Genomic DNA, 24,005 nt, shown 5'->3' on the forward strand with positions numbered 1-24,005 from the left:
TCCTTTTCTTCCGTCTTTCCTTCCTCCCTCCTTTTCTTCCACCTTCCTCCCTTCCTCCCTCCCTTTCCTTCCTTCTTCCTCCCTTCCTTCCTTCTTTCTTTCCTCCTTTTCTTCCTTCTTTCCTTCCTCCTTTTCTTCCTTCCTCCCTCCTTTTCTTCCGTCTTCCTCCCTTCCTTCTTCCCTCCCTTACTTCCTTCTTTCCTTCATTCCTTTCCTTCTTCCTCCCTTCCTTCCTCCTTTTCTTCCTTCCTTCCTTCCTCCCTCCTTTTCTTCCGTCTTCCTCCCTTCCTTCCTCCCTCCCTTCCTTCTTTCCTTCCTCCCTTTCCTTCTTCCTTCTTCCTCCCTTCCTTCCTTCCTTCCTCCCTCCTTTCCTTCTTCCTTCTTCCTCCCTTCCTTCCTTCCTTCCTTCCTCCCTCCTTTCCTTCCTTCTTCCTCCCTTCCTTTCCCTATAACATCACATTAAAAGCCTCCCAGCTTCTTAAAGGACACATATTCTTCACATTTCCAGCTCCATATTAATATTCTGAGTCTCTACTGGTATATCTTTACATGATTTCCAGTTAAAAACTCCTTATTCATCTTCTACTGGTCCTTTATGCAGCGCCTCAGTTCAGCCTCTGACTATTAACAGGCTGTTTTAGCTCCTGTCGTCGTTCTGGGTGCAAAAAGGATCGATTGCAGGTATCCTTTGACGGGAGATGTTTCCATACTACTTGGTATCAATTCATTTCGGTTGATACCTTAACCCTCCTGTTATCCTCGAGTCAAGGAAGGAAGGGAAGGAAGGAAGGAAGAAGGAAGGAAAAGGAGGGAGGAAGGAAGAAAGGAAAGGAGGGAGGAAGGAAGGAAGGAAGGAAGGAGGGAAGGAAGGAAGGAGGGAAGGAAGGAAGGAAGGAAGGAAGGAAGGAGGGAAGGAAGGAAGGAAGGAAGGAAGGAAGGGAGGAAGGAAGAAAGGAAAGGAGGGAGGGAGGAAGGAAGGAGGGAAAGAAGGAAGGAAGGAAGGAAGGAAGGAAGGAAGAAAGGAAAGGAGGGAGGGAGGAAGGAAAGGAGGGAGGAAGGAAGGAAGGAAGGATGGAAGGAAGGAAGGAAGGAAGGAAGGAGGGAAGGAAGGAAGGAAGGAAGGAAGGAAGGAAAGGAGGGAGGGAGGAAGGAAGGAGGGAAAGAAGGAGGGAAGGAAGGAAGGAAGGAAGGAAGGGAGGAAGGAAGGAAAGGAGGGAGGGAGGAAGGAAGGAAGGAAGGAAGGAAGGAAGGAAGGGAAGGAAGGGGGAAAGGAAGGAAGGAAGGAAGAAAGGAAAGGAGGGAGGGAAGGAAGGAAGGAAGGAAGGAAGGAAGGAAGGGGAAAGGAAGGAAGGAAGGAAGAAAGGAAAGGAGGGAGGGAGGAAGGAAAGAAGGAAGGAAGGAAGGAAGGAAGGAAGGAGGAAGGAAAGGAAGGAAGGAAGGAAAGGAGGGAAGAAGGAAGGAATATTGCTATTCTGAGTCTCTACTGGAATATCTTTACATGATTTCCTGTTAAAAACTCCTCATTCATCTTCTACTGGTCCTTTCTGCAGCCGCTCAGTTCAGCCTCTGACTATTAACAGGCTGTTTTAGCTCCTGTCTCCTGATGAACAAAAGTCGCTGTATTTCACTTCTTTTTTTATCGTTCTCTACTCAAAATATACAATTCTCAGATGCATCGACAAATGTGGATGAAATACAACCGTGAGCATGAGAGATGAGAACATGGACCAGCTGTGAAAACAACATTAGATTTGAGAAAGATTGTACTAATGTGTAAAATACCCAAATTGCGGCTGTGAAATCCCGGTATACAGAGGGGAAGCGTCGTACCCGTCCTTCTTATAGAACTCGAGCATCATGTTGTCGGTGGCGACGCTGAGCGGCCGTCGGCTCTGGTCGTTCTGCCTTCGATCCATCTGCTCCATGTCAGGAGACGGCATCGAGCTGTAGTTAGCGTTGTGGTTGGTGTGGACGGGGCTGCCGTAGTTTCCTGTGACGTTAAACTCGATTTCTGAAAAAGGGATTCAGAAACTATTCAGTGTGTATGTAGTATGCAGTATTACAGTAAAAGTACTGCAGTATTATGAGTGATGTAGTATGCAGTATTACAGTAAAAGTACTGCAGTATTATGAGTGATGTAGTATGCAGTATTACAGTAAAAGTACTGCAGTATTATAGTGATGTAGTATGCAGTATTACAGTAAAAGTACTGCAGTATTATGAGTGATGTAGTATGCAGTATTACAGTAAAAGTACTGCAGTATTATGAGTGATGTAGTATGCAGTATTACAGTAAAAGTACTGCAGTATTATGGTGATGTAGTATGCAGTATTACAGTAAAAGTACTGCAGTATTATAGTGATGTAGTATGCAGTATTACAGTAAAAGTACTGCAGTATTATGAGTGATGTAGTATGCAGTATTACAGTAAAAGTACTGCAGTATTATAGTGATGTAGTATGCAGTATTACAGTAAAAGTACTGCAGTATTATAGTGATGTAGTATGCAGTATTACAGTAAAAGTACTGCAGTATTATAGTGATGTAGTATGCAGTATTTCAGTAAAAGTACTGCAGTATTATAGTGATGTAGTATGCAGTATTACAGTAAAAGTACTGCAGTATTATAGTGATGTAGTATGCAGTATCACAGTAAAAGTACTGCAGTATTATAGTGATGTAGTATGCAGTATTACAGTAAAAGTACTGCAGTATTATAGTGATGTAGTATGCAGTATTTCAGTAAAAGTACTGCAGTATTATAGTGATGTAGTATGCAGTATTTCAGTAAAAGTACTGCAGTATTATGAGTGATGTAGTATGCAGTATTACAGTAAAAGTACTGCAGTATTATAGTGATGTAGTATGCAGTATTTCAGTAAAAGTACTGCAGTATTATAGTGATGTAGTATGCAGTATTACAGTAAAAGTACTGCAGTATTATGAGTGATGTAGTATGCAGTATTACAGTAAAAGTACTGCAGTATTATGAGTGATGTAGTATGCAGTATTACAGTAAAAGTATTGCAGTATTATAGTGATGTAGTATGCAGTATTACAGTAAAAGTACTGCAGTATTATAGTGATGTAGTATGCAGTATTACAGTAAAAGTACTGCAGTATTACAGTAAAAGTACTGCAGTATTATAGTGATGTAGTATGCAGTATTACAGTAAAAGTACTGCAGTATTATGGGTGATGTAGTATGCAGTATTACAGTAAAAGTACTGCAGTATTATGAGTGATGTAGTATGTAGTATTACAGTAAAAGTACTGCAGTATTATAGTGATGTTGTATGCAGTATTACAGTAAAAGTACTGCAGTATTATGAGTGATGTAGTATGTAGTATTACAGTAAAAGTACTGCAGAATTATAGTGATGTAGTATGCAGTATTACAGTAAAAGTACTGCAGTATTATAGTGATGTAGTATGTAGTATCACAGTAAAAGTACTGCAGTATTATAGTGATGTAGTATGTAGTATCACAGTAAAAGTACTGCAGTATTATAGTGATGTAGTATGCAGTATTACAGTAAAAGTACTGCAGTATTATAGTGATGTAGTATGTAGTATCACAGTAAAAGTACTGCAGTATTATAGTGATGTAGTATGCAGTATTACAGTAAAAGTACTGCAGTATTACAATAAAAGTACTGCAGTATTATAGTGATGTAGTATGCAGTATTACAGTAAAAGTACTGCAGTATTATGGGTGATGTAGTATGCAGTATTACAGTAAAAGTACTGCAGTATTATGAGTGATGTAGTATGTAGTATTACAGTAAAAGTACTGCAGTATTATAGTGATGTTGTATGCAGTATTACAGTAAAAGTACTGCAGTATTATGAGTGATGTAGTATGTAGTATTACAGTAAAAGTACTGCAGTATTACAGTAAAAGTACTGCAGTATTATGAGTGATGTAGTATGCAGTATTACAGTAAAAGTACTGCAGTATTACAGTAAAAGTACTGCAGTATTACAGTAAAAGTACTGCAGTATTATGAGTGATGTAGTATGCAGTATTACAGTAAAAGTACTGCAGTATTATAGTGATGTAGTATGCAGTATTACAGTAAAAGTACTGCAGTATTATAGTGATGTAGTATGCAGTATTACAGTAAAAGTACTGCAGTATTATGAGTGATGTAGTATGTAGTATTACAGTAAAAGTACTGCAGTATTATAGTGATGTTGTATGCAGTATTACAGTAAAAGTACTGCAGTATTATAGTGATGTAGTATGTAGTATTACAGTAAAAGTACTGCAGTATTATAGTGATGTTGTATGCAGTATTACAGTAAAAGTACTGCAGTATTATGAGTGATGTAGTATGTAGTATTACAGTAAAAGTACTGCAGTATTATAGTGATGTTGTATGCAGTATTACAGTAAAAGTACTGCAGTATTATAGTGATGTAGTATGCAGTATTACAGTAAAAGTACTGCAGTATTATGAGTGATGTAGTATGTAGTATTACAGTAAAAGTACTGCAGTATTATAGTGATGTTGTATGCAGTATTACAGTAAAAGTACTACAGTATTATGGGTGATGTAGTATGTAGTATTACAGTAAAAGTACTGCAGTATTATGAGTGATGTAGTATGTAGTATTACAGTAAAAGTACTGCAGTATTATAGTGATGTAGTATGCAGTATTACAGTAAAAGTACTGCAGTACTATGAGTGATGTAGTATGCAGTATTACAGTAAAAGTACTGCAGTATTATAGTGATGTAGTATGCAGTATTACAGTAAAAGTACTGCAGTATTATAGTGATGTTGTATGCAGTATTACAGTAAAAGTACTGCAGTATTATGAGTGATGTAGTATGTAGTATTACAGTAAAAGTACTGCAGTATTATAGTGATGTTGTATGCAGTATTACAGTAAAAGTACTGCAGTATTATAGTGATGTTGTATGCAGTATTACAGTAAAAGTACTGCAGTATTATGAGTGATGTAGTATGTAGTATTACAGTAAAAGTACTGCAGTATTATAGTGATGTTGTATGCAGTATTACAGTAAAAGTACTGCAGTATTATAGTGATGTAGTATGCAGTATTACAGTAAAAGTACTGCAGTATTATAGTGATGTAGTATGCAGTATTACAGTAAAAGTACTGCAGTATTATAGTGATGTAGTATGCAGTATTACAGTAAAAGTACTGCAGTATTATAGTGATGTAGTATGCAGTATTACAGTAAAAGTACTGCAGTATTATGAGTGATGTAGTATGTAGTTTTACAGTAAAAGTACTGCAGTATTATAGTGATGTTGTATGCAGTATTACAGTAAAAGTACTACAGTATTATGGGTGATGTAGTATGTAGTATTACAGTAAAAGTACTGCAGTATTATGAGTGATGTAGTATGTAGTATTACAGTAAAAGTACTGCAGTATTATAGTGATGTAGTATGCAGTATTACAGTAAAAGTACTGCAGTACTATGAGTGATGTAGTATGCAGTATTACAGTAAAAGTACTACAGTATTATGAGTGATGTAGTATGCAGTATTACAGTAAAAGTACTGCAGTATTATGGTGATGTAGTATGCAGTATTACAGTAAAAGTACTGCAGTATTATAGTGATGTAGTATGCAGTATTACAGTAAAAGTACTGCAGTATTATAGTGATGTAGTATGCAGTATTACAGTAAAAGTACTGCAGTATTATAGTGATGTAGTATGCAGTTTTACAGTAAAAGTACTGCAGTATTATAGTGATGTTGTATGCAGTATTACAGTAAAAGTACTGCAGTATTATAGTGATGTAGTATGTAGTATTACAGTAAAAGTACTGCAGTATTATAGTGATGTAGTATGCAGTATTACAGTAAAAGTACTGCAGTACTATGAGTGATGTAGTATGCAGTATTACAGTAAAAGTACTACAGTATTATGAGTAGTAGTAGCTTGTTATATTTTCCATTGTGTTAAATCATCTGAAAAGTAACTAAAGCTGTTTAATAAATGTAGAGGAGTAGAAAGTAGCATCACATGGAAATACTACAGTAAAGTACAAGTAGGTCAAAACTGTACTAAAGTGCAGTACTTGAGTAAATGTACTACATATATATATATATATATATATATATATATATATATATATCTATATATATCTATAATTCCTGGTCTCTTCTCCTCCTCACCTCCAGGGAAGAACCAGTCAGCGTGTTGGATGATGGGCTCGATGATGCCGACGATCTGCAGAGAAACTGTCGTCATCATCTCGGTGATGTTGCTGCTGCAGACAGAAAGGGGACAGAGACTTCTTTATGATGGGACATGGAGGAAGAGTAGCTGTCTGGATCATAAGAATTAACACTCAGGCTGTGATTAACACATTTTCATGATATTACAGGCGCATTAAAAAGAGAAAATTAGAGCCATTCCACAAATGTGAGCTATTAAAGTACTAATTAAAAGTTAAAGACGGATAAAGACTTTGTCAGATTTACTCAGAGATATGAGGGAGACGTCCTTCACCCTTCCCAAACTGCTGAGTCATCATCGTGAATATACTGTATGATAAGAGCTTCCTGTTGGAGCTCCGTGCTGGACGTTTTGTTATTAGCACTTATAGCTTTCTGAGCTTTGAGCAGCATCATGAAAATCAGCAGCCTTTACTCCTTTCCTTCCTTCCTCATCTCCTAAACTCCTTCCTCTTTTCATCCTTCCTCCTTTCCTTCCTTCCTCCTTTCCTCCCTCCCTCCCTCCCTCCTTACTCCTTTCCTTCCTTCCTTCTCTCCTAAATTCCTTCCTCTTTTCATCCTTACTCCTTTTCTTCCTTCCTTCCTTCCTTCCTTCCTTCCTAAACTCCTTCCTCTTTTCATCCTTCCTCCTTTCCTTCCTTCCTCCTTTCCTCCCTCCCTCCCTCCCTCCTTACTCCTTTCCTTCCTTCCTTCTCTCCTAAATTCCTTCCTCTTTTCATCCTTACTCCTTTTCTTCCTTCCTTCCTTCCTTCCTTCCTTCCTTCCTAAACTCCTTCCTCTTTTCATCCTTCCTCCTTTCCTTCTTTCCTCCCTCCCTCTCTCCCTCCTTACTCCTTTCCTTCCTTCCTTCTCTCCTAAATTCCTTCCTCTTTTCATCCTTACTCCTTTTCTTCCTTCCTTCCTTCCTTCCTTCCTAAACTCCTTCCTCTTTTCATCCTTCCTCCTTTCCTTCCTTCCTCCTTTCCTCCCTCCCTCCCTCCCTCCTTACTCCTTTCCTTCCTTCCTTCTCTCCTAAATTCCTTCCTCTTTTCATCCTTACTCCTTTTCTTCCTTCCTTCCTTCCTTCCTTCCTAAACTCCTTCCTCTTTTCATCCTTCCTCCTTTCCTTCTTTCCTCCCTCCCTCTCTCCCTCCTTACTCCTTTCCTTCCTTCCTTCTCTCCTAAATTCCTTCCTCTTTTCATCCTTACTCCTTTTCTTCCTTCCTTCCTTCCTTCCTAAACTCCTTCCTTTTTTCATCCTTCCTCCTTTCCTTCCTTCCTCCTTTCCTCCCTCCCTCCCTCCCTCCTTACTCCTTTCCTTCCTTCCTCATCTCCTAAATTCCTTCCTCTTTTCATCCTTACTCCTTTTCTTCCTTCCTTCCTTCCTAAACTCCTTCCTCTTTTCATCCTTCCTCCTTTCCTCCCTCCCTCCTTACTCCTTTCCTTCCTTCCTTCTCTCCTAAATTCCTTCCTCTTTTCATCCTTACTCCTTTTCTTCCTTCCTTCCTTCCTTCCTAAACTCCTTCCTCTTTTCATCCTTCCTCCTTTCCTTCCTTCCTCCTTTCCTCCCTCCCTCTCTCCCTCCTTACTCCTTTCCTTCCTTCCTTCTCTCCTAAATTCCTTCCTCTTTTCATCCTTACTCCTTTTCTTCCTTCCTTCCTAAACTCCTTCCTCTTTTCATCCTTCCTCCTTTCCTTCCTTCCTCCTTTCCTCCCTCCCTCCCTCCCTCCTTCCTCCTTTCCTTCCTTCCTCATCTCCTAAATTCCTTCCTCTTTTCATCCTTACTCCTTTTCTTCCTTCCTTCCTTCCTAAACTCCTTCCTCTTTTCATCCTTCCTCCTTTCCTCCCTCCCTCCTTACTCCTTTCCTTCCTTCCTTCTCTCCTAAATTCCTTCCTCTTTTCATCCTTACTCCTTTTCTTCCTTCCTTCCTTCCTTCCTAAACTCCTTCCTCTTTTCATCCTTCCTCCTTTCCTTCCTTCCTCCTTTCCTCCCTCCCTCCCTCCCTCCTTACTCCTTTCCTTCCTTCCTTCTCTCCTAAATTCCTTCCTCTTTTCATCCTTACTCCTTTTCTTCCTTCCTTCCTAAACTCCTTCCTCTTTTCATCCTTCCTCCTTTCCTTCCTTCCTTCCTTCCTAAACTCCTTCCTCTTTTCATCCTTCCTCCTTTCCTTCCTTCCTCCTTTCCTCCCTCCCTCCCTCCCTCCTTACTCCTTTATTTCCTTCCTTCCTTGCTTCCTCTTTTCCTCCTTACTCCTTTCCTTGGACGTTCTGTTATTAGCACTTGTAGCTTTTTGAGCTTTGAGCAGCATCATGAAAATCAGCAGCTCGGTGTTTCTTTGCTGCAGAGAAGAAGAAGAAGAAGAAGAAGAAGAATAAGAGAAAGAAGCCGAGCTGTGATGAGGGAACCCCTGCAGCGACAGACTCCTTCTCTTCCCTCCTTCCTCTGAGTTACTGCATGAAAAACTGATTTCTAGGCTGAAGAGGACGCAGAGATAAAAAAATAAAACCTTCAGCAGCACAAGGCCTGCTTTAATATTCACTTCATTCTCTTCTTCTTCTTCTTTTATTTAAATCTGATCTTGCTCCTCGTGTTAATTGAATATAATTGTTCAGTCCTTCTGTTTCATACGAGACATGAGAATAAATGATTCACCTTCCTTCCTTCCTCCTTTCCTTCCCCCTCCCTCCTTACTCCTTTCTTTCCTTCCTTCCTTCCTTCCTTCCTCTTTTCATCCTTATTCCTTTCCTTCCTTCCTTCCTTCCTTCTCTCCTAAATTCCTTCCTCTTTTCATCCTTATTCCTTTCCTTCCTTCCTCCTTTCCTCTCTCCCTCCCTCCCTCCCTCCCTCCCTCCTTACTCCTTTCCTTCCTTTCTCCTTTCCTTCCCCCCTCCCTCCTTACTCCTTTCTTTCCTTCCTTCCTTCCTTCCTTCCTCTTTTCATCCATATTCCTTTCCTTCCTTCCTTCCTTCCTTCCTTCCTTCTCTCCTAAATTCCTTCCTCTTTTCATCCTTATTCCTTTCCTTCCTTCCTCCTTTCCTCTCTCCCTCCCTCCTTACTCCTTTCTTTCATTCCTTCCTTCCTTCCTTCCTCTTTTCACCCTTATTCCTTTCCTTCCTTCCTTCCTTTTTTCATCCTTATTCCTTTCCTTCCTTCTTCATTTCCTCTCTCCCTCCCTCCCTCCTTACTCCTTTCCTTCATTCTTTCCTTCCTCTTTTCATCCTTATTCTCCTTTCCTTCCTTCCTTCCTCTTTTCATCGTTACTCCTTTCCTTCCTTCCTCCTTTCCTCTCTCCCTCCCTCCCTCCTTACTCCTTTCCTTCCTTCCTTCCTCTTTTCATCCTTATTCTCCTTTCCTTCCTTCCTTCCTCTTTTCATCGTTACTCCTTTCCTCTCTCCCTCCCTCCCTCCTTACTCCTTTCCTTCCTTCCTTCCTTCCTTCCTTCCTCTTTTCATCCTTACTCCTTCCCCCCCCCCCTCCTTTCTTTCCTTCCTTGCTTCCTTCTCTCCTAAATTCCTTCCTCTTTTCATCCTTACTCCTTTCCTTCCTTCCTCCCCCTCCCTCCTTACTCCTTTCCTTCCTTCCTTCCTTCCTTCCTTCCTTCTCTCCTAAATTCCTTCCTCTTTTCATCCTTACTCTCCTTTCCTTCGTTTCTCCTTTACTCCCTCCCTCCTTACTCCTTTCCTCCCTAAATAATAATAAATGTATGAATAACTTGCACACAGTCTTTTTTTGTGTGGACTCCTGAAAATGTCAAATGGTGTAACCACAAAAGAATCATTCTCCAGATTAAATGTAATATTTAGAACAATAGTATTCCATTAGCTTTATTTAATATAAAAGTTATAATGTAAGATCATGCCAAACTAGTTGATATGCTGTTTTATTGACTATTTACTGTTTTTAAGCAACGTTCAATTATTTGGTACAAAGTTTTTATGGTTACACCACTTAGACATTTTTACCATAATCCTCTAACATATTCTCTCTAAATGGATTAAAAGCAGAAATTTGATGCTGGGTCCACAAAAAAAGAATGTGTGCAAGTTATTCATACGTTTATTTTCACTTTTTTTTTTTTAAAGTATATTTTTTTTGCCTTTAATGTTCAGGACAGTAGAGATAGACAGGAAACAGGAGGCAGAGAGAGGGGGGAATGACATGCAGGATAAGACCGCTCGGCTCGGGACTCGAACCGGGATCGCCACATGGGGCGGGGGCGCTCCACCCGCCGAGCCACGCTCAACCCTTATTTTCACGTTTTAACCCTTTAAATTTAAACTAAACCACATGGACATTATGTTAAAAAGAATAAATGTTTTACCCTTCGTTGTGCGTCCACAGCAGATTAGGTCCGAGGACGATGGCGATGTTTCCAGGCGTCATCTTGTTTACGTCCTGGTATTCAGTCAGTTTGGAGAGAAATTTGATCAAATACCTGTAAGAAAGAAAAGATGAAGGTTCAGTTTGAAGCTTTTCTTGTTCTTCGATGATCTTGTGTGATATTTAACCCTCTTGTTGTCCTCGAGTCAAGGGAGGGAGGGAGAAAGGAAGGAAGGAAGGAAGGAAGGAAAGAAGGGAGGAAAGGGAAGAAGGAAGGGAGGAAGGGAGGAAGGAAGGAAGGAAGGGAGGAAGGAAGGGAGGGAGGAAAGGGAAGAAGGAAGGAAGGAAGGGAGGAAGGAAGGGAGGGAGGAAAGGGAAGAAGGGAGGAAGGAAAGGAGGGAGGAAAGAAGGAAGGGAGGGAGGAAAGAAGGGAGGAAAGGGAAGAAGGAAGGGAGGAAGGGAGGAAGGAAGGGAGGAAGGAAAGGAGGGAGGAAGGAAGGAAGGAAAGAAGGGAGGAAAGAAGGAAGGGAGGGAGGAAGGAAGGGAGGAAGGTAGGAAAGAAGGACAGGAAAGAAGGAAGGGAGGAAGGTAGGAAAGAAGGACAGGAAAGAAAGAGAGAAGGAGAGACTGAGGAAGGAGGGAAGAAAGGGGGGTGGAGGAAGTACAGACGAAAGGAAGGAAGGGAGGAAAGAAGACAGGGTCAATTTGACCCGGGAGGACGACACGGGGGTTAAGCAAACTTTTGGTTTTGCACTGGGTATTTTATTGCTATTTTCTGTCTTTTTTAACGCTAATGCTTCCACCACAGCTCAACAGGGAAACACTAAGAGGGAATCTGATGCTATAAAGACTGTAAATGTAACTGCTGAAGCTCAATAGAAGCTGATCATCTACTTTTAAATGACTGTGTATTTTCATCCTCCATCACTTTACATTGAAAGCACATTTGAAGGAGATCTTTTAATAGTCAACCTCTTTCACTGTTCATACCAGCACTGTTGATTTAACCCTCCTGTTGTCCTTGAGTCAAGGACGGAAGGGAGGAAAGAAGGAAGGGAGCAAGAAGGAAGGAAAGGAAGGAAGAGAGGAAGAAGGAAGGAAAGGAAAGAATGAAGGAAAGGAGGGAGGGACGAACGGGAAAAAAACTCATGCTCAAACATGCATTTCATTTGTTTTTAACCCTCCTGTTGTCCTCGAGTCAAGGAAGGAAGGAAGGAAGGAAGGAAGGAAAGGAGGAAGGGAGGAAAGAAGGAAGGAAAGGAGGGAAGAGAGGAAGAAGGAAGGAAAAGAGGGAGGGAGGAAGGGAGGGAGGAAGAAGGAAGGAAAGGAAGGAAGAGAGGAAGAAGGAAGGAAAGGAAGGAGGAAGGGAGAGAGGAAGAAGGAAGTTAGGAGGGAGGGAGGAAGGAAGGGAGGAAAGAAAGGAGGGAGGAAGGAAGGAAGGAAGGAGGGAGGGAGGAAAGGAAAGAAGCAAGGTAGGAGGGAGGGACGAAAGAAGGAAAGGAGGGAAGGAAGGAAGGGAGCAAGAAGGAAGGAAAAAAAGGAGGGACGAAGAAAGGGAGGAAACCCTAACACACTTAAACTATACGTACTGTTACTGCACACTGAAGCTGAACCTCTGATTACTACTTTAGTCTCTTCATAGACACAAGAAGAGAAAATGGGCCAGTGTGGAGGGAGGGAGGAAGGGAGGAAAGGAGTAAGGAGGGAGGAAGGAAGGAAGGAAGGAAGGAAGGAAGGAAGGAAGGAAGGAAGGATGGAAGGATGGAAGGAAGGATGGATGGAAGGGAGGGAGGAAAGGAGTAAGGAAATGAAAGAAGGAAGGAAAGGAGGGAGGAAGGGATGAAGAAGGAAGGAAAGGGAAAGAAGGAAGGAAAGGAGGGAGGAAGGAGAGAAGGAAGGAAGGAAGGAAGGGAGGAAAGGAAAGACGAAGGGAGGAGGGAGGGAGGAAAGAAGGAAGGAGGGAGGGACGAAGGAAGGAAGGAAGGAAGGAAGGAAGAAGGGAGGAAGAAGGAAGGGAAGGAGGGAGGAAAGAAGGAAGATAGGAGGGAGGGAGGAAGGAAAGGAAAGAAGGAAGATAGGAGGGAGGGAGGAAGGAAAGGAGACTTCTACTTTAGTCTCTTCATAGACACACGAGGAAGTAAAAATGGGCCAGTGTGTGTTTGTGGCTGTGTGAGAGCAGCTGAGCTACGATGACTCATCCCCCAAAAGCCGAAGTACAGCTGACTGAACATCAGGCGGCTCGTTGCAGCGAGCAGCGATCATCTGGACAGGTCTGACAGGTCTGCTCAGAGGAGGAGGAGGACGGCTGCCTAAAAATACCCCCCCCCCCCCCTCCCCTATTTATGCGATTCGATGATGACACTGACAAGCGCTGCCGTGTCTCTCGCTTCTTCCTTCTTTATTTTATTTATCCTCCTCCTCCTCCTCTTCCTCTTCCTCTTTGTGGCTCTCCTCCTTCTTTCCCTCTTTTGATCATGAGACAAGCCCTTCAACATAATATGCAACGCTCGCCTTAATCTGCCGAGCTGCTGAAGACGTAGATAGGAATTAAGGACAGAGGCGTCACTCCCCCCTCAGATATATTAACATAAATGTGAATCAATAAAGTGCCTGATTGTCCTTGAGTCAAGGAAGGAAGGGAGGAAGGAAGGAAGGAAGGAAGGAAGGAAGGAAGGAAGGAAGGGAGGAAGATGGAAGGATGGAAGGAAGGAAAGGAGGGAGGGATGAAGAAAGAAAGGAAGGGAGGAAGGAAGGAAAGGAAGGAAGGAAGGAAGGAAGGAAGGAAGGAAGGAAGGAAGGAAGGAAGGAAGGAAGGAAGGAAGGAAGGAAGATGGAAGGATGGAAGGAAGGAAAGGAGGAAGGAAGGGAAGAAGAAGGAAGGAAAGGAGGGAGGGATGAAGAAAGAAAGGAAGGTAGGTAGGAAGGAGGGGAGGGGGAGGAGGAAAGAGAGAGAAGGCGGAAGGGAGTAAGGAAGGAAAGGAAGGAAGGAAGGAAGGAAGGGAAGGAGGAAGGAAGGGAAGAAGAAGGAAGGAAAGGAGGGAGGGATGAAGAAAGAAAGGAAGGAAGGAAGGAAGGAGGGGAGGAAAGAGAGAGAAGGAGGAAGGGAGGGAGGAAGGAAGGAGGAAGGAAGGAAAGAAGGAAGGTAGGAAGGAGGGGAGGAAAGAGAGGAGGAGGAATGAAAGGAAGGAGGGACGAAAGAAGGAGTGATGGAGGAAGGAAGGAAGGACAGAAGGAAGGAAGAAAGGGGGATGGAGGAAGGAAGGACAGACGGAAGGAAGAAAGGGGTGTGGAGGAAGGAAAGAAGGAAGGGAGGAAAGAGAGAGGAAGGAAAGAAAGAGAGAAGGAGGAATGAAAGGAAGGAGGGAAGGAAAGAAGGAGGGGTGGAGGAAGGAAGGACAGAAGGAAGGAAGAAAGGGGGATGGAGGAAGGAAAGAAGGAAGGGAGGAAAGAGAGAGGAAGGAAAGAAAGAGAGAAGGAGGGATGGTGGAATGAAGGACAGAAGGAAGGAAGGAAGAAAGGGGGATGGAGGAAGGAAAGAAGGAAGGGAGGAGGGAGGGAGGAAGGAAGGACAGAAGGAAAGAAGGAGGGAGGGAGGAAGGAAGGACAGACGGAAGGAAGAAAGGGGGGTGGAGGAAGGAAAGAAGGAAGGGAGGAGGGAGGGAGGAAGGAAGGACAGAAGGAAAGAAGGAGGGAGGGAGGAAGGAAGGACAGAAGGAAGGAAGAAAGGGGGATGGAGGAAGGGAAGAAGGAAGGGAGGAAAGAGAGAGGAAGGAAAGAAAGAGAGATGGAGGGATGGAGGAAGGAAGGACAGACAGGAAGTTGATTAGAGTCTCACTTGAAGTTGTTGTTGTTGGCGGGAGGAAGCTTCTCGCAGGCGTTGAGCAGAGCCTGAAGCCTCTTGTCTTGGTCTTGGATGCTTCAGGACGACAGAAAAGGGTCAGTTACATTTCACCATGGCGACATATTAAAATATAAAAAGCAACATTATAGTTAAAGAGATACACACTTGGAGGCCTGGATCCAGTCGTTGTAGAGTTCAAAGGTCATTAAGGGTTCAGGGAGTTCACGCAGGTACGACTTTAAAGCTCCTGGAGAGAAAAAAACAGCAGATGATGCATTCAGGTACAGTAAATATGAGTAGGAGAAAAAGAGAGGGGGATAGGGTTAGGAGGAGAGAAAAAAACCATCAGGAGATTAAAATGTTTATTCATGCTGACTGAGTTTCTCTCTGACTTGTCTTCTTCTGTTTCTGGTCTTCCTTCCTTCCTTCCTTCTGTCTTTCTTCCCTTTCTTCCTGTCTTGCTTTCCTTCCTTCCTTCCTCCCTTCCTCTGCAGATATAAAGAGCTCACACACACACTCTTGATTCCTCTTCTCCTCCTTCCTTCCTTCCTTCCTTCCTTCCTTCCTTCCGTCCTGTCTTTTTTTCCTACTTCCTTCCTTTCTTTGTTTCTTCCTTCCTTCCTTCCCTTCCTCCCCTCCTTCCCTCCCTTCCTCCCTTCCTCTGCAGATATAAAGAGCTCACACACACACTCTTGATTCCTCTTCTCCTCCTTCCTTCCTTCCTTCCTCCCTTCCTCTGCAGATATAAAGAGCTCACACACACACTCTTGATTCCTCTTCTCCTCCTTCCTTCCTTCCTTCCTCCCTTCCTCCCTTCCTCTGCAGATATAAAGAGCTCACACACACACTCTTGATTCCTCTTCTCCTCCTTCCTTCCTTCCTTCCTCCCTTCCTCCCTTCCTCTGCAGATATAAAGAGCTCACACACACACTCTTGATTCCTCTTCTCCTCCTTCCTTCCTCCCTTCCTCCCTTCCTCTGCAGATATAAAGAGCTCACACACACACTCTTGATTCCTCTTCTCCTCCTTCCTTCCTCCCTTCCTCCCTTCCTCCCTTCCTCTGCAGATATAAAGAGCTCACACACACTCTTGATTCCTCTTCCTCCTCTAGCAGATTCTCCTCTGGACTCGTTTGCTGTATTAATGTAGCTGCTTGTGATTGAAGCTGATGGAAGATGAAGCGCTGCCTTCCTCCATCACGATCTTCACCCGGCGCTCCACTGAGACACGCACTCAAATTAGACTCTGTGTTTAATCTGAGAGGAGATATCGCCTCGACTCACATTCATCTCATCACTTCCTGTCCCTCTCTCTCTCTCTCTCTCTCTCTCTCTGGCTGCTCCGCACGCTCCAGCGAACACGTCTGATTGACTGACTTTAATTTGATATTTAACAATGAAGCATGTTGTTCCCGACGGGGGGGGGGGGGGGGGGGAGGAAGAGAAGACAGGAAGGAAGGAAAAGAAGACAAGACAGAAGGAAGGAACGAAGGAAGGGAGGGAGGAAGGAAGGGAGGGAGGTAGGGAGGAAGGAAGGAAGGAAAACAAAACAGGAAGGAAAGATAGAAGAAAGGGAAGAACGACAGATGGAAGGAAGAGAAGACAAGAAGGAAGGAAGGAAGGAAGGAAGGAAGACAGGAAGGAAAGATAGAAGAAAGGGAAGAACGGCAGACGGAAGGAAGGAAGAGAAGACAAGAAGGAAGGAAGGAAGGAAGGAAGGAAGAAAAATAGACAGGATGGAAATATGGAAGGGAGGAAGGAAAGAAAACAAGACAGGAAGAAAAGATGGAAGAAAGGGAAGAAAGACAGATGGAAGGAAGGAAGAGAAGACAAGAAGGAAGGAAGGGCAGAAGGAAGGAAGGAAGGAAGGAAGTAGGAAAAAAAAAGACAGGACGGAAATATGGAAGGAAGGAAGCAAGGACAGATAGAAGGAAAGAAGGAAAAGAAGACAGGAAGGAAGGATGGAAGGAAGGAAGGAAAAGAAGACAGGAAGGAAAGTGGGCCGGATTGGACTCCTAGGCGGGAGTTGGTTTTAATCTCCAACATCCTATCCATCTTCAAAAAATGCACTTTTCTCAGGGCTTAAAATAGTTTAGTTTTTTATGTTTTTCATCTGACAACAGCATCCTTAAAAAAAAAATTTAATTAATAAATAAATAAAAGATGAATAAAAGCATCATGGTTCTGGTTTAAAAGCAAAATCAGTGACAAGCAACAGAAGGCAACAAAAGGAAATCGACTTTGTTCTCTTGTTGCAGCCTCTGCAGAAGATGAAGAATGACTTTGACACTAATCCTAAAGTTATATTTGGAATTCATCACTACATATTTTGGCAGAGTTTATTGAATATCTCTCCTAAACAAAAATCCCCAAAAAGCAGAGAAGGAATGAAAAAGAAAGAAAAAAAAGAAAAGCTGATGACAGTCTTGTAGCAGCAACTTGAATCTTAATCCTCCTGTTGTCCTCAGGTCAAGGAAGGAAGGAAGGAAAGGAGGGAGGAGGGAGGGAGGAAAGGAGGAAGGAAGGAAGGACGGGAGGAAGGAAGGAAAGGAGTAAGGAAGGGAGGAAGGAAAGGAGTAAGGCGGAAGGGAGGGAGTAAGGAAGGAAGGAAGGAAAGGAGTAAGGCGGAAGGGAGGGAGGGAGGGAGGAAGGAAGGAAGGAAGGAAGGAAGGAAGGAAGGAAGGAAGGAAGGAAGGAAGGAAGGAAGGAAGGAAAGGAGTAAGGAGGGAGGAAGGAAGGAAGGAAGGAAAGGTGGGAGGAAGGAAAGAAGGAAGGAAGCAAGGAAAGATGGAAGGAAGTGAGGAAAGGAGTAAGGAGGAAGGGAGGGAGCAAGAAAGGAAGGAAGGAAGGAAAGGAGGAAGGAGGGAGGGAGGGAGCAAGGAAGGAAGGAAAGGAGTAAGGTGGGAGGGAGGGAGGGAGGAAAGGAGGAAAGAAGGAAGGAAGAAAAGGAGTAAGGAGTAAGTAGGGAGGAAGGAAGGAAGGAAGGAAAGGTGGGAGGAAGGAAAGAAGGAAGGAAGCAAGGAAAGATGGAAGGAAGTGAGGAAAGGAGTAAGGAGGAAGGGAGGGAGCAAGAAAGGAAGGAAGGAAGGAAAGGAGGAAGGAGGGAGGGAGGGAGCAAGGAAGGAAGGAAAGGAGTAAGGTGGGAGGTAGGGAGGAAGGAAAGGAGGAAAGAAGGAAGGAAGAAAAGGAGTAAGGAGTAAGTAGGGAGGAAGGAAGGAAGGAAGGAAAGGAGTAAAGAGGGAGGGAGGGAGGGAGGAAGGAAGGAAGGAAGTGATGTAGGCTGACTGCCGGATCATTTGGCAGCTTAATAATTACGACATTCATTCCCTAAATTGTTCCTCTCCCCGTCGTTGGTGTGCGGAGGGAGAGCAGATGTTGTGTGGGAGGGAGCCAGAAATGTGCTGAAATTAGACTCCTGACACATATGTACACACTATGCATGCACACACACACACACACACACACACACACACACACACACACACACACACACACACACACACACACACACACACACACACACACACACACACACACTACACACACGCACACACACACACTACACACACACAGGCTGTAGATGGCGGTAAAGGGAAGGGTTGTCACGGCAACAGATGAGGTGGGGTGCGCTCACCTGCGATGGCGTGCGGGTCCGCTGAGTACTCCTGGACGTCGAGCACGCCGCAGTCCAGAGACGCTTTCAGCTTCTTCAGTTTGGAGGCCGACGGAGCGATTCTGAACAAACCCTGAGACACAAACACGAGATAAGAGATCAATAACCCTAACCCTTCCTTCCTTCCTTCCTTCCTTTCTCCTTCCTTTCTTTCTCCTTCCCTCTTTCCTCCCTTCCTTCTTTCCTTCCTCCATCCCCTTTTCTTCCTTCCTTCTGTCCTTCCTTCCTCCCTCCCTCCTTCTTTCCTTCTGTCCTTCCTTCCTTCCTTCCTCCCTTCCTCCTTCTCTCTTTCTTTTCTTCCTCTCTCTTTCCTCCGTCCCCTTTTCTTCCTTCCTTCTGTCCTCCTTCCTCCCTCCTCCTTTCCTTTCCTCCCTCCTTCCTCCTTTCTCTCCTTCCTTCCTCCTTTCTCTCCTTCCTTCCTTCCTCCTTTCCTTCCTTCTTCCTTTCCTTCCTTCCTTAATTTTGAAAACCAACCTTTTGATTGTATCTGCCTATTGTCAAGGAAAAAAATCAATAAAGAGAGTTATTAAAAAAAAGAGACAAAAATAGGATCTTACTCCCAATTTTTCTTTAATCATATGAAGATGTTTTAACCAGGAAACATCATATTTTATGTGCAGATCATCGCTACCTGTATGTTATGTATGTGCATGTGCTTCTTGATGATTGTCTGTATGCAACATGACAGGAAAAGCAGTACTCAGAGCTGCAGAATAAACTATTTAATGTCTGTTTTTTAACTTAAATTTGACAATTTATCATTTTATTTATGTAAAGGTGCAATTACAGGATAAGATTAAAGCCATGAACACTGAGATATAGATCGTACATTTCTCATAATATGTGGACAGTGGAAGCAGGAATGGACTGCAGGGTTTTGTTAAAGTCTGCAGCAAAGTCAGGACCTTGAAGAAAGCTTATTTAATCCTGGCTTTAATCCTGCTAACAGACTTTTTTAAAACCTGGCCTTTTAAATAACTCTATGTGATTTTTTTTTTTAATTATATTTATTGCTCACTGTCTCATCTGTTGTCTTTTTGCTGCTGGCTGTGAAACAAATACCAAAAAATAATTAAGATATTCTTAATATAACCAACGATTTCACTCCATTTCTCCATATCAGCTATTTCCAATGAGCATGGAGAAGGGAAAGAAGTCTGAAGCAACACTTCTAAGCAGCATAAGGATCATCTTAAAAGTCATAAAGAAAATAGATAAATAGATAATAAAGTTGTTCTTTGCTGGAGTCTCCAAAAATAACCCTGATGACATCACTGTGAGGTCTTCAGGGTTATTTCTGTTTTCAGACCCAGTTAACGCTGGATGGTTGTAATGCATGTAACAGGGCAAATGCAGCTGTGCCCGATAGTTAATTAACTAATTAGGGTTGGAGGTTTGATTCCCAGAAGTCCTTCAGCAAAAAGACTAAACTCCTAATCGCTCCCAGTGTGTGTTTTTATAGTTTTAGCTTAATTTATATTAAACTATTAAGACTTATTGATACATATCACATGTACTAAACCTGTGAGTGCTAATGAATGAGCAGCAGCAGCTTCTGGCACCTAAAAGGATCAATGTTGTGTTTCCTTTAATCAATTAACTGTCAGCTAAACAGGAAGTGACCTCTGAGTTCAGGAATTAACTGGATTGTCGGCTTTAGGCCAAATCCAGCTGTGCAGCACCTTCCTGCAGAGCTGTTTTACATCATAACACTGTGAAATAATGTTTTATATCTGCATGTATCTGGATGCAGTTAAAGAATCAGGATTAATATTTGATCAGTAGTGTCTTGTTTGATAGTTTCATACAAGTTTGGTGAGCTAACGGCATTGCACTAAGCTAGGAGTGTCAAACTGATTTAAGTTCAAGGGCCACATGCATGCAGCCCAGTTTGATCTCAGCAGGGCCGCACCAGTAAAACCATTACATCATAAGCTACAGCAGAGGAGTCAAACTCATCTTCATTCAAGGGCTACATACAGCCCAATTTGATCTCATGTGGGCCAGTCCATTAAAAGGAAGGAAGGAAGGAAGGAAGGAAGGAAGGAAGGAAGGAAGGAAGGAAGGAAGAGAAGAGAAGACAGGATGAAAAGATGGAAGGAACAAAGGGAGGAAGGAGGTAAGATGCAAGGATGGAAGGAAGAGGAGAGAAGACAGTAAGGAAAGATGAAAGAAAGGAAGGAAGAAAAGATTGAAGGAAGGAAGGAAAGATGGAAGGAAGAGGAGAGAAGACATGAAGGAAAGATTGAAGGAAGGAAGGGAGGAAGGACAGATGGAAGGAAAAGAAGACAGGAAGGAAAGTGGGCTGGATTGGACTCCTCGGCGGGCCGGTTCTGGCCCACGGGCCTCATGTTTGACACCCCTGGACTACAGTATAAATGATATATAATACATAATGCTGAATTTAGTGTGAATGCAGCCTGAGATGAAAATAAAACTGTCTCTGCACATTACCACAAAATATCATATTAAAGCAATTAAAATGGAGATGTGTATTTATAATGATTATATTTGTCTTCCTCTTTTAATCTCATAATGATTCGTTGATTGGAAACATTCACTGAGCTCTTCGTGTTTCTCCGTTAAACAAAAAGCTACACGCTGAGTTATTAAAGCTGCACAGCTCACAGGAAGGATGATAACACAAAATAAAAGTAGGACATTTCTTTACTATCATGCAGTAATTAAAATGGTCAAGGATTAGGAGGGGAAGGAGGGAGGAAGGAAGGAAAGGAAGGGAGGGAGGAAGAAGGAAGGAAGGAAGGAAGGAGGGAAGGAAAGAAAGAGAGAAGGAGGGAGGGAGGAAGGACAAAAGGAAGGAAGGGAGGAGGGTAGAAAGGAAGGAAGCAATGAAGGACGGAGGAAAGAAGGAAGGAAGGAAGGAAGGAAGGAAGGAAGGAAGGACGGAGGGAGGAAGGAAAAGAGGAAGGGGGAAGGGAGGAAAGAATGATAGAGGAAAGAAGGAAAGAGGAAAGAGGAAAGAAGGAAGGAAGGAAGGTAGGAAGGAAGAAAGGATAGAAGGAGGGAGGGAGGAAGTAAGGAAGGAAGGACAAAAGGACGTAAGAAAGGGGGATGGAAGAAGGAAGGAAGGAAGGAAGGAGGGAAGGAAGGAGGTAGGGAGGGAGGGAGGGAGGAAGGACGAAAGGAAGGAAGGAAGAATAGAAAGAAGGAGAGAGGGAGGAAGGAAGGAAGGAAGGAATGAAGGACAGAAGGACGTAAGAAAGGGGGATGGAATAAGGAAGGAAGGAGGGAAGAAGGAAGAAAAGAAAAAAGGAGGGAGGAAGGAAGGAAGGAACAGTCAAAACAGACGAGAGGATGACACAAAGGTTAAGCAAACCACTTTGAGGAAAACCCAAAACTGTGGCCTGGACCTCACTAGATATTGTGTATGTGTGTGTGTGTGTGTGTGTGTGTGTGTGTGTGTGTGTGTGTGTGTGTGTGTGTGTGTGTGCGTTGCAGTCTGACCTCCTCCTGCATGCCACACTCCAGCAGCATGGTGACACAGGCCTCGATGGGAAAGGCAATATCCCTCCCGCTGAGCGCTAAGTGCTCCTCTAATGGTTTCCCGTAGCATGGTTTCTCCACCCAGGACTCTGTCACACACACACACACACACACACACACACACACACACACACACACACACACACACACACACACACACACACAGTAAGCAACAGCTCCACTTTGAGGATGCTGCTCCCATCCACTGAATACTAATACTCAGTTACCAGTAATAAACAGCAGATCTATTTTCTGGGTGACTTCAAAGGCTCCAAAACACAAAAATCAGTTTCTCTCCAGATGTAACAGAGTCTGCTGTGAGATACACAAACATCTGCTGTGAGATGCTGGATTTGAGGAGTTCTTTTGTTGGTTGTCTTCAAAAATCCTCACAGATGAAATAAAAACATAGTCTGATAACAGTTGAATATAACTAAAGGCCCATTTATGCTCAACATACGTAGGAAAATATATATGTCCATTCCAAACGATGTTTTCTTTGCTCCCTTCTCCTTCCATGCTTCCTTGCTTCCTTCCTCCTTTCCTTCCTCCATCCCCCTTCCTTCCTTCCTTCCTTCCTTCCATCCATTCCTTTCCTTTCTCCTTCCCTGCGTTCTTCCTTCCTCCCTACCTACCTTCTTTCCTTCCTCTCTCCCTTCCTTTCTCCCTCCCTCCCTACCTACCTTCTTTCCTTCCTCTCTCCCTTCCTTTCTCCCTCCCTCCCTCCCTCCTTCCTTCCTTCCTTCCTTACTCCCTCACTCCTTCCTTCTTTCCTCTGTCCTTCCTCCTTTCCTTCGTTCTTCCTCCCTTCCCTCCTCCTTTCCTTCCTTCTTCCTCCCTTCCTTCTGTCCTCCCTCCCTCCTTTCCTTCCTTCTCCCTCCCTTCCTTCTCCTTTCCTTCCTTCTTCCCTTCCTTCCTTGACTTGAGGACGACAGGAAGGTTAAAGTTTCTAAACAACTCACAAAACCTTTCCTCAAACAGTTCCTCCATTGTTATTTCTTCTTCGTGTCTCACTAGAGCTACGTATGGAGTAGTGACAGCAACACTGCCCCCCCCCCCATGGTTTCTGGTGGTACTGCTCCGTTTGGTCCATATCCTCCCTTTCTTCTTTCCTTCCTTCCTTCCTCTTTTCCTTTCTCTCTCCATCCTTCCTTCTTTCCTCCGTCCTACCTTCCTCCCTCCCTTCCTTCCTTCCTCCCTCCCTTCGCTCCTACCTCCCTTCCATCCTTCCTTCCTTCCTTCCTCTTTTCCTTTCTCTCTCCCTCCTTCCTTTCCTCCCTCCTACCTTCCTTCCTTCCTTTCCTTTCCTCTCCTCTCTTCCTTCCTTCCATCCTTCCTCCTTTCCTTCCTCCTTCCTTTCCTTCCTTCTTCCTCCCTCCTATCTTTCCTCCTTCCTTCGTTCCGACCTTCCTCCCTTTCTTCTTTCCTTCCTTCCTCTTTTCCTTTCTCTCTCCCTCCTTCCTTCTTTCCTCCCTCCTACCTTTCTTCCTTTCTTTTCCTATCCTCTCCTCTCTTCCTTCCATCCTTCCTCCTTTCCTTCCTCCTTCCTCCCTCCTACCTCAAAAACGATATGTTTACTCACACAACCTTTCCTCAAAAAGTTCCTCCATTGTTATTTCTTCTTCGTGTCTCACTAGAGCTACGTATCGAGTAGTGACAGCAACACTGCCCCCCCATGGTTTCCGGTGGTACTGCTCTGTTTGGTCTGTATCCGTAAGCTTTATGGAAACGTGCAGAAATACGGAGGAAATGAACGCAGAGCACGGACAGAAGGCTCCGTCTGTATCCGTATTTAACGTTGAGCATAAATGGGCCTTAAGGAGGTTTTCTTTCTAACTTTTAAGGAGCTTAATTGATGTTTTATTTAATTGGATTTAATTCAGCTTGATATTGTGTTTTAATGTTCAGCTGATTTCTTTATTAGGAAGAAGGAAGAAGGTGTGGACGGTGTTTAGTTTTGTCATAATTGATCAGTATATATATGGAGTGATGCTTCTGTTTCTGCAGCTTCACTTTGAGTTTCTGTGCAGATCTCATCCATGATGCTTTTTTGGGTTTTTTTTTGGTCACTATATTTAATGGTTGTAGCTTGTTATAGGCCTAGTGGTAGCCGACATGGCAAAAATATTATATCATGATGTTTTCAGGCAGGATTATGATCCATGATCCTATCACAACTCTTATTTATGTTAGTTTATTATTTTAAAAGTTTACTGAACAGCTCAAGATTAAAAATTATTGTCCATCACATGATGAAAGAAATGTGTGTTAAGTTAGGAGCTCATACACAGAATAAAAACATGAAATGACATTAAAACACAAATAACTCCATAAATAAACAAGAGCCAGAGTTAAAAAGTAGCGACAGTCCGTTTGGACGTTGAAAGGAGACAGATCACTGCTGCCTGTCGCTAGTCATGCAGCATCATTTTGCCTCCTTCCTTCCTTCCTTCCTTCCTTC

The 24,005-nt window shown here is 43.2% G+C and overlaps 2 protein-coding genes across 2 annotated transcripts in view; both read right to left on the bottom strand.

The window, feature by feature from the left end:
* LOC128381463 (peroxiredoxin-like 2A) overlaps positions 1-24,005 on the bottom strand; it is a 223,662-nt gene that overhangs the window by 170,130 nt on the left and 29,527 nt on the right. The gene's annotated exons all lie outside the window — the stretch shown is intronic.
* LOC128381428 (rho GTPase-activating protein 44-like) overlaps positions 1-24,005 on the bottom strand; it is an 82,025-nt gene that overhangs the window by 19,755 nt on the left and 38,265 nt on the right. Inside the window, 1 exon segment of the mRNA XM_053341442.1 lies at positions 22,228-22,230. Within this exon segment, the coding sequence (XP_053197417.1) occupies positions 22,228-22,230 (3 nt within the window).

This window comes from Scomber japonicus, chromosome 20, assembly GCF_027409825.1.
Source record: "Scomber japonicus isolate fScoJap1 chromosome 20, fScoJap1.pri, whole genome shotgun sequence".
In the NCBI taxonomy this organism is placed as follows: domain Eukaryota; kingdom Metazoa; phylum Chordata; class Actinopteri; order Scombriformes; family Scombridae; genus Scomber; species Scomber japonicus.